Source organism: Myotis lucifugus, unplaced genomic scaffold, assembly GCF_000147115.1.
Source record: "Myotis lucifugus unplaced genomic scaffold, Myoluc2.0 scaffold_48, whole genome shotgun sequence".
Taxonomy (NCBI): Eukaryota; Metazoa; Chordata; class Mammalia; order Chiroptera; family Vespertilionidae; genus Myotis; species Myotis lucifugus.
The window spans coordinates 3,491,397-3,502,011 of record NW_005871096.1 but is presented as its reverse complement, the minus strand read 5'-3'; the positions used below and the strand labels follow the sequence as shown (position 1 = coordinate 3,502,011).

General features: G+C 37.1%; 1 protein-coding gene across 1 annotated transcript in view; it reads left to right on the top strand.

Annotated features, from left to right (window-relative positions):
- Window positions 1-7,983, top strand: part of LIMCH1 (LIM and calponin homology domains 1) — an 81,029-nt gene extending 73,046 nt beyond the window's left edge. Inside the window, 3 exon segments of the mRNA XM_023753667.1 lie at window positions 543-588; window positions 1,172-1,274; window positions 6,461-7,983. Coding sequence (XP_023609435.1) covers window positions 543-588; window positions 1,172-1,274; window positions 6,461-6,486 — 175 coding nt within the window. The 3' untranslated portion in view covers window positions 6,487-7,983.
- The last annotated feature ends 2,632 nt before the right edge of the window (window positions 7,984-10,615 follow it).

The window sequence follows — 10,615 nt, the reverse complement described above, 5'->3', positions numbered from 1 at the left end:
CCCAATGACCTTAAAACATGAGTCTGAGGCTGGCCCTCTACTCCGTGAGCTCAGTCCTGCTCTCCTGGCGAGAGGCTGGCATCAGAACCAACCCCGACTTTAAGACCATTAGAAACTGATGAACAAATAGATACAGAGGCAGAGCAACATCGAACAGACTGTCAAACTACAGCGGGAAGGCCGGGGAGGGTTGGGGGGGTGGGTAAGAGATCAACCGAAGGACTTGTATGCATGCATATAAGCATAACCAATGGACACAAGACACTGGGGGGTATGGGAGGCTAGGGGAAGGTCAAGGGGAGAAAAAAAAAAGGAGACATACATAATACTCTTTGTAATACTTTAAGCAATAAAACAATTAAAAAAAAAAAAAAGAACCAACCCCTACTGCCACTCCTCTGGTGCACCCAGCACAGTCTATCCCACAGTGTCTGTCTGCACTCAAGCTGACTTAGCTGAAAGGAGTGCCGTTCTCAGTGGATTTGTGACTCTGGTGTCACTGCCTTTAATGTGGAAAGGTAAGGTGAATAGCTATTTCCTAGGAATTCTGATCTGGCAGAACTTACCAACTCTGCTGGGAAGCGTAAGGTGATTATTCACAGACAAGTTTTAATTCATAACCTGCTGCCCATGTGTTTCTTTAAAACCACTAGCATTTAATCTGTTTAAAATGGTTCAGAGGTCAAATATATGGTGATGGAAGATTTGACTTTGGGTGGTAAACACACAATGCAATATAAAGAGGATGTCTTATAGAATTTTACACTTGAAACCTATATAAATTTATTAACCAATGTCACCCCAATAAATTTAATTAAAAAAATAATAAAATGGTTCTTCCATCTTGATTGACAAAAGGCATGTGATAGAGGTTAACAACATAGGCTTTGGGATTAACCCAACACCACTTACCGGGTTTACAACCTTGGACAAATCGGCTAACTTCTCTGAACCATCGTCCTTCTCTGGAAAATGCAAGGAGTTTCCATAAAATGCTAAAAGTATGTTGTTGCTGTCCGTCAGTTCTTAGTGTAGCATCTAACACATAGCAGATGCTCAAAAAATATGGAGGTTGTAGAAGTGATTATTGCGCTATTCATGTAAAGAATAACTAAGCATCATAAAGAGATTCCTTATGCATCTTATAACCTCTGTTCTTTCTCCCCGGTAGTGTGGAATTTGCAAAGGACAGCTTGGAGATGCAATGAGTGGGACGGATGTGAGGATTCGAAATGGTCTTCTAAACTGTAATGATTGCTACATGAGATCCAGAAGTAAGTACTGGGGTGAAATACTTGAGATAAGTGAGTGCAATAGTATGCCTTTCTAGGGCCCATTTGAGGAATTCAGTTATTTCTGCCTATCAGTTAACACTCCTACCCTGAGGGAAAGATTTATTAACATCTTCAGTAATTCCCAAAGTGGGCGCTACCGCCCCCCGGTGGGCGCTGCAGCGATCCAGGGGGGCGGTGATGGCCACAGGTGCATTTGGGGGTGATGAGTAACTGCTATTAAAATTTTTAAAAAAATTAATTTCCAGGGGCTGAGTAATACTTTTTCTGGAAAGGGGGCGGTAGGCCAAATAAGTTTGGGAACCACTGATAGATAAAGGAAGCAATAATGAAGTAACCCCTTAATTACCACTTGTTTTTTATTAGAAGTTACTGCTTGGGTGTGGCCAAATTCTTTTTATCCTGAAGTGCATTAATACACCAGCAGATAAAAACTGTGGGCCAAGTTTGAGGCATTGCCTGAGCTCACCACAGAGACTTGGGTGAGATAGAAGGCAGATATAAGGTCTGTAAAGCACTATTTGCTTGCCGAGGCATATCTTTAGAAGACCAGCACCATTGTGGGGAGGGGTTGAAGTGTGAAGAATGGCTCTCCAGTGTTCATCAAATCAAGCACCAGCGCCTCAGTAGCTTCATGTCCTACATTCAAGAGTTTCATGACACAATATTTTGTTGGTCCCAACTAAATTTAAAGTCCCAAGAGGCCAAATGATGGGTTCTGCTTTTTGTGAATCTCTGCCCTCGGCCAAGATACCTGAGCACATAATCAGAGCTGAACAAGTATGTGCTGTCTTGAAGCTCCCTTGAGCAGCCTGCCCTTGGACCCTGTATCTGGGTTTCCTACCATAGAAGGTTCATGTCAGTTAGTGGGGCACCAGGGGGTGCTGTTGCCCAGCTGCTGTTTAGAAAATCTGAAAATAGCCAGTGGCTAAACCTCTGAATCCAGCCTCTCTTTCCATCATAAATATAGCCCTTCTGGTGCATGGCCTAGACAACAAGCAACTCTTCTATGAAAATTCATTGGTCAGAAACTCTTTCTTTAAAAAAAAAAAGGGTGGGTGGATGAAGAGATGGTGTTTGAAATACAAGAATGTTTTGTTATTTCTCCAAGTAAAGGAAGTGACATTTTTATAGCTTTTTTTTATAGCTAATTTAGGGTCTCTAAATCTACAAGACTAAATACTTTAAGAGTAAAAATTGAAATTAAATTCTTTTATAGCTGTAGGTTAAGTATAATCTGAGAAATTTATACATTTTTAATAAAATTATGTGAAATAAAAATTTAATCAAATCCAGGTGATTTTGATCTATCATAAACATTTGACTTCAGAACAGTTCCAACTTAGAGATGAGCTGGTACCATCAAACTAGACTATTTATATTACATATTATATTTTTATATTATATACATTTATATCTTATATATTTATACCAGATATTATATATCATTTACACATGTAACATCTATGTTATATATTATATATGTTTATACCATGTATATAGAGCATATATAAACATAATCTATAAATATATATTTATACCAATATAATATATATACACATGGTATAAACATATAATATTAATATTGATACTATGTATCAAACATATAAAATCTGGTATAAATAGTATTATATATATATATACATATTCCATGCATACACAAATACCTATATACATGTGTAATATATAATATATTTTTAACTGAATTTTTTTGTCTTTATATATTATAAATGAAAACTAAACCCTTTATTCCCATTTTCAAGGTGATTTTTTCTATCATCTATAAATTATACTTTTTCTCAGCCAGCTGAGTGTGATCCATGGAACCAGAAGAGGGCACTGTTAGGTTGCAGGACTGTTGGGCCAGATTTGGAAAGCGCCATAAATCTGAACTTCCATAATTTAAAGTGCTTGAAGGATGCCAGCAGAAAGCAAACATGAACCCACCTCTGGGTGACAGTAACCTGTTTTCATCCAGATTTTTATTTTAATTGAGAAGTTGGATGATTCATTGTCATTTCTTTTGGAAATTAGCTTTTTGGATCTAGGCCAGGAATTTTTTTCCTGTGTATACAACAATAAGGGGCATTAACTGTTTTTAATTCCAAATCTAAAGACAAGAACTGTGGAGTTTCAGTAACAGTCTCAGAAGATGAAAAATAAGAAAATGATTCGGAGGTAGACTAAAGATAGGATTTTTTCTTTGGTTATTTTAATGCAATATTTTACTATGATTTTTTTTTAGAATGCTAAGATACTAAGAAGAAATAAAAAGTCTTACTATCTCCCTAGACATTCAAAAATAAATAAGTAAAAGTTATAAGTGGTATAAGGTTAGAAAATTGAATGTTCTGAAAGATACCAAATTAAAAATAAATTTTAAAAAATCCAAAGTTAACCACTGTGATCACTTTCTAATAATTGCTTGGGGAGAGGGGCAGAACATATGTTTGTATAGGTGTACACACAGACACACCAGATGCATATGTGCTGGTTTCTATTTCACAAAGGTAATTACATAATCAGTGTTCTGCACGTAGTTTTCCTTGCTGTTGTTTTTAGCTTAATGATATATCTTGACAATTTTTCCATATAACATGTCTTTCCTCCTCATTCTTTTCAATGGGTTTTTAATAGCTGCATACAATCCCATTATATGGATTTATCATAATTTAAAACTAAATCTCCATGAATGGGCATTTCAGTCGTTTCCAGTTTTCTAATCTTATTTTTTAAATGCTCCCATGAACGTCCTGCACATATGTCCTGATGAACATTTGAAAGTATTTCCTCAGGGGAGATTGTGAGCAGCGGGACTGCTGAGTTAAAGGCATGTGCTTTCTCATTGTCAGACAAGTTCCCAACTATCTTCCAGAAAAGCGCTCTCTCCCTGCGAAGTGCTTAAGGGCCCCTTCTCTCCATGTCTGTCAGCTCTGGATGTCATCAAACTTTTAAATTTCCACTCTGCTAGGTGCTTTAATCTGTATGTCTTTAATTATAAGTAAGTTTGACCACCTTTTCATACGTTTATTCACCATTTAGATTTCTTTTTCTATTAAAAAAAAAGTACTTTTTTATCCTTTGCCCATTATTCTATTGGCACTTGACTTATATGAGCTTTTATAAATTCAAGACATTTCCCTTTTATTTTATATTTGCTGCTTGTTGTGCTTATCATTCACCTTTCTACTTTATGATTTTTTTTTTCATAGAAAGGATGTTTACTTAGGTAACTTGACATACCTTTTTTTATTTCTTTTTTTTTGATTCTGTGTTTTGCATTCTACTTAGAAAAACTCTCACTACTCCAATGTCATAAATGTAGCCGAGATTTCTCCTAGGATTGTTTTTTGTTTTCTTTTTCACATGTAGATTTGTGACATCAGGATTGTATTTTGGGGTTAGAAATGAGATAAATATCCAGCTTCCCCCCGCCCCCCATTAGTCAATTGTGTGAATATAACTTAATGTGTAATCCCTTTTTTCCTCACTAATTTGAAATGCCAGCTTTCTCATAAACTAAGTTCACATATATATTTAGGTCTATTTCTGGTATTATATGTTTTATTAATCTATTTATTATCTCATGTCAAACAATTTTAATTATTATAGCTTCGTAATATGTTTTAAAACTGGGTCATAATGGCCACCTTAATTCTAATTATTTTTTCCAAACTTTCCTAACTCTACTCTCATGTTTAGTTTTCCAGATAAATGTTAATGTAATTTTAGGCTAAACTTTAAGTCCGCACATCACAGGGAGAATGACCAGCACATCTGAAAATACTGCTTATTTTTCTTCTTGGTGTCATAAGAAAAACATATATGTTAGGAGTGAATGGGTGGAGGGGATAATGATGAGCTAGAGAAATATAAATACACTTGAATTGGTTGACTATATCCCAGATGCAATAAAAGAGTCGGAATGGAAAGAAATAGCTAAAAATCATTTTTCTTTTTTCTTTATTTGATTTTGATCTGAGTTGAGAAGAGGGGAGATGGATAGATACGAGGGGTGGTTTACATCATAGGCATGCTAAGTGAAACAAAATAATTTCATTGTATGGAATAATAAAACCTGAATATATAATCCTATTTTCTTCAAGTAACTAGTCACATTGAAATGAAATTTTTCTCTTGGAGAGGAAAAATAGCATAACGGCATATTAAAATGCAATTCCTAAAAGCAATGTAAACAGTTTTTAAGTCCGTATGTAAATGGCAATGGACGCGCAAAACAAATTACCTGTCAGGGACCGAGCCGGCACATGTTTCACTTGTGCCATTTGCGCCTGGGCGTTGGGTGACTGTGTCTTTGTGTCTGTTCCATCATTCACTCACACGAAATGTGTTTAATGCAAAACCCCCAGGGTCGTTTCCAATGTTGCAGTTGCCTCGTCACAACTGTAGAGCCTAAAGTGAAGGAGAAAGTTTGTGAAGCTTTCAGCAGGAAATAGAGGACTCAAACTATCCTTCCTAGATAGGGATGCCAGATTTAAAAAAAAAAAAAGGACAAGATGCCCAGTTAAATATTTTTTTGCCCTGTTAAGTCTGAATTTCAGATAAATAATGAATTACTTTTGTAGGCGTCTGTTTCAAATATTGCGTGTTCAGGATTTAGCACTACTATATCCCATATATCATATCGGATAGACCCTTAGGCTAAAAGTTGTATTTGTTGTTTCTCTGACATTCAGATTTCACTGGGTGTTCTGTGTTTCTCATTGCTACTCCAGCAACCCTGTTTCTAGATCCTATGCCAAATGCCTCCCGTAGCAATGTCTTTATTCTTAGAGAAACCACAGCCTAAAGAAACTGAGAGAAGGGAGAGTATTTTCTTGCTTATTTGCCAAGAAGGCAAGGTAGAAAACTTGATGGGGATCATATGGTGTAGGGTGAAATCCAGAGGATTTCAACCAAATTTTACAGGGCATGTGAATCACTTGGGCTCCTGTGAAGTTCCGGGATGGGGCTCAGAAGTCCAGCTCCGGGTAATACCAATACTGCCCCTCCTGGGAACACACTGAGCGGGAGGGTGGGGCAGGTTTTCTTCCCTAGAGGGAAGAGGCTTTGGCAGCAGACATAGCTAATTTGGGAAACCTTTAAACATCTGAAGCAAGAAGCATTGATGACTTTAACCAAATGTCGCTCTGATTTCTTTATCACAGGTGCTGGCCAACCCACAACATTGTGACATGGTTTTCAAGACCCCAGATCACTCACCACTTCTCTCTTGAGAGTGTCCCCTGGCAATTGTTTAACAGAATCCCATGTTCAGGGGCTTCTCAGCATTCATCTAATTTCTGAAAGGCTATTCTAAAAGGTGGTATCTGTTCTTTCATAGCACAGTGTTCGTGTTTTTCCTGTTCGTTGTTTTTCTCTTTTTTTTGCATTTGCACAATATATACAAAAGAATATTGAACTATAATGATTCTGACTAGTTCAAAAGAAGGTCTTAGCATGGTCAAACAGGCTTATGGTTTAAAATGTGTTATTCTCTTCTTTGGGGAGTTGATGAGATAGATGATTCAATAAACCTGTTTTGTTTTAGTATTTCTAGGAATTAAATACTTTGTGTTTACAAAATTGAGCTGCAGAAAGTGCAAGACATGCCAATTTGAGACACGGGGTCTTTTAAGACAGGAGCTTACAAGTAATGCATTTCAGATACTAAAAACCACATCATATAGCTCTGAGCTATAACTTGTTTTTAATGCAATGACACTAGTCTGATCATATATACTGTAATCCTGAAACATTTGTGTTACTTACCTTTTGAGGCAGAAGTCATACCAATAAATTATTGCACCGTTAGTATTAGGTTTAGTGTGCTTTGAAGGTTATGTCATTGATAGAGCCTGGGACATCAAATAAAGAGAACCCTTGCACTATCAGCTAGACTTACACTCTGGACATTGCCCAAGGGTAGGGGAACCCAGAGGAAAACATTTTGGTCATCATTTCCCAAGTCCTTTCCAAAATATGTGAGGAAGTTTGATCTTCAAAAGAGTGGTGGGCCCATGCCAGCCACCAGGGCTTTATTGCTTGCTCCTCTTCAGACTCTACATTCAATAAAAGACTCAGCATAAGGCATCCGGAAACCCTCATCGAGGTCGGTCCTTCATTAAGTGAAACCACTGCTCACCCTTGCCTGCAAGGTCTCCTTGAGGGCACAGGTGTCTAAAGAACAGCATTAAGTTCATCCTAATAGAATCCAAATGGCACGTGATGGGATAAGCCACTGGTGTGTCATCAGCAAGAACCTGCAGGTTCCATGTGCGCTGCCCACCCTAATGGACATCTGCTCTTCCTCGTTCTCCTACATCACCGGCTCTCTCTGCTCTCAAGAATGCTGAACCTTGCTCATGGAGACCTTCAGAGAGGAACTCTTGTGGCGAGCTGCTTACTTTTTAAGCCCTGTGTGGTGTTTCAGCGGGCCAAGAGGGGAATCGAGTGACTAAAAAGCATCACGTTTTAAATCTCCAGGTTGTTTTCTTTAAGACTGGGGAAAGGGGGACTATTTATTCTGCCTTGAAACGATGGCAAATAAGTGAAGAGGACCTTTTGTGAATGTAGACTGTGGATGTCTGCCTAATAGATTCATGTAGTCATTAAAGGAGACCAAGTAGATGTTCTTCTGTTACGTAAGCAATAATTTTTTTTCTGTCTTATTGAGTATGGCTAGCAATTATTTATTGGTTCTCTGCATGTGGGTTCCATATAAGTGCATAAATTCCCTCAGCCACTGGAGGTATTTTGACCATTTTGTCATTTGGATGAGCTGCGGTTAGATTGAAATTCACACATCACTTCATTAAAAATTGTGCCTTAGAAAATGCAAAGCTGTTGCACACAGTATGAATTATGGATGCAGTACATTGAAGAGAGATGAAGTCACTTCCAAGTTCCCAAGACTTCTCCTGGAGGTATTTGCTGTTTTACAGGGAAAAATAAATAAAATTAAAAAAAAGAAAAATAGAAAACATTAACATGAAAAAAATTTTGAAAATGTACAGATTAAGTTCAATATTTTGATTAACCACCTGCATGTTTTATTAAATATTTTGATAATGTGATGTTTACACTTTGCATGATATTAGCAGAGTACTTTACCAGAAACAATGCACAAAAACATGTACAATACGATCATTCATAACCCATTTTTATAGGATACTTTTTACATGTGGAACTCCATCCGTTATGTAGGGATTATATGAATATTGCACATTCTCTTCTGGTTTCACAGACCCATTTATACACATTTCTTAGTGAGACTCATTGTACATGTATTGAAGCTAGAATCGAGTCAAGAAAAATAAAGCCCATTCTCTGACTGCGAGATGTGCTTTCCCATAATGAACAATAGTCACCAGCACAGAATAATCTCCAACATTTTCTAAATTCTAATTGCCAACTGTTTCTATTTATATTTGATTTATATTTCATTTGGAGTCTGTTACATGGCAGCTCGGGCAGACTAGATCTTGTTTTTTCCAAGGCAGCATAATGAGTATGATCTATTTCTTTTCAAATAATCTTTGAGATCCCAGGGGAAAAAAAATGCTCTGTTCTGTGGAGCTACTATGTAAATGTGTTTGCTTAAAAAAAAAAAAGATGATGCAAGTGAGTGATTTATTGTTCCCAAGGAAGTACGTCTGACTTTTTTTCTCATACTCCAAAAGCCAGTCCCTTCTCTTTCTTAAGAAAAAATGGGTAACTGTTATTCACTAGCAAACTTTCATGCCATTTCCTCATTCTTTCTATGTAGTGGTATTAATGCAATACATATTGTAGTTATCTATACGCAGTGTAAGACTTAACGAACTGAAATGATCCACCTCATGTGTGAGTCCGTCCAAAAGATGTTACTGTTCTGGGTGGGCCAATGTTCTGTATCAGTTACACTAACCTTCATTTAAAATATTTATTCTAAAATGCCTCTAAGAAATAGTAAAAAACAAATAAAAAGTTGTCTAAAATGCAACAGCTTTTATAGTAAATGTACATTTATAAATAAAATACTCAAATCAGCTTTGTATTCCATTGATGTTTTGTTTGTTTTTTGGAGAGGGGGGCAGGTTGATTTTCTGACTTAGGGAAGAGAGAATCAAGCTTTCTACTATAGCTTTTGGTCCAAGGTTCCATAGTCAGATGATGGCAAGGATGCATATTTGCATATGCATATTATGTATTTTTGAGGTCAACTCAGATTTACCAGCTAATTGCAGGAGTCACTAAGGAATTGCCTTCCACTGAAGGACTCAAACACCTTGAGATGAGGCACATAACCAGGAGAGACCAGGCAAATGCCAGTGGAAATGATCTGAAACAACCAAATGATGGTCACCTTCCAGCACTGGCTAGAGAAAACCAAGCCAAGCTCTTGAACGTGGCTGTGTTCTGCCACTTTCCCCAGCGCTGCCCCCAAGATTCCCCTCTCACTGTACTGTTTGTTTCTCAGGGGTCTTTTTCTTCGTTGTTGAACCAGGGAATAAATGTTGCAAAACAATGGCATCCTGTGACACAATTGCTTTCCAAAATACACTTGTAGACCTGGCCAGGTAGCTCAGTTGGTTAAAGCAAGTTGCAAGTTCAATCCCCAATCAGGGCAGTTGCAAGAATCAACCAATGAATGCATAAACAAGTGGGACAACAAATCAATGTTTCTTTTTATCTTTCTCTCCCCATCTCGCTAAAAAAAAAATCAATAAAATTTTTTTAAAAGAGGGAAAAGCAAATTGCACATGTATCTTTACTGGCACTCTGTCCCAAATTTGTAGGTGGTGGTGAGAGCAAGCAAGTTCCTTGGAAGTTTTTGTCACTTTATGATGCAATATGCCAATGGCCACTATGAGTTGTATTCTGCTTTTTTTGGCAACTTTTGGGAGCTAGTAGCTGCTACTATTTCCATAGAAAGGTAAATTCTTTGTCTTTCATAAAAGAGTTTTAGTAGCTACCAGAGTAGTTTAGTATATCTATTGCTATTTAAATGAAAGTTCACTTAATTATAATGCATTTCAAAACAAAGTATAAGAATGTTATTCTAACTTGTGATCTACACTTTCTTTATCAAAAGAAAAATTTTACTAGCTCTCTTTTCATTGGTTTTCTTTAAGACCTAAAGGTGCTAACCTAGACCACAAAAGGATCCCTCCTCATCTTTTGGCATTAAGTCAGGGGTTACAAAGTCAATGACTGTAAGAACCAGTCAGGCATTGCAAATGAAAGCCAAAGGAGATAATAAAGAGCAGTATGAGCTACAGCAAACAAAGACAAGTTCTCCAGAAAGAATGGAAACAGCAATGTGGCTTTAACCAATGGTC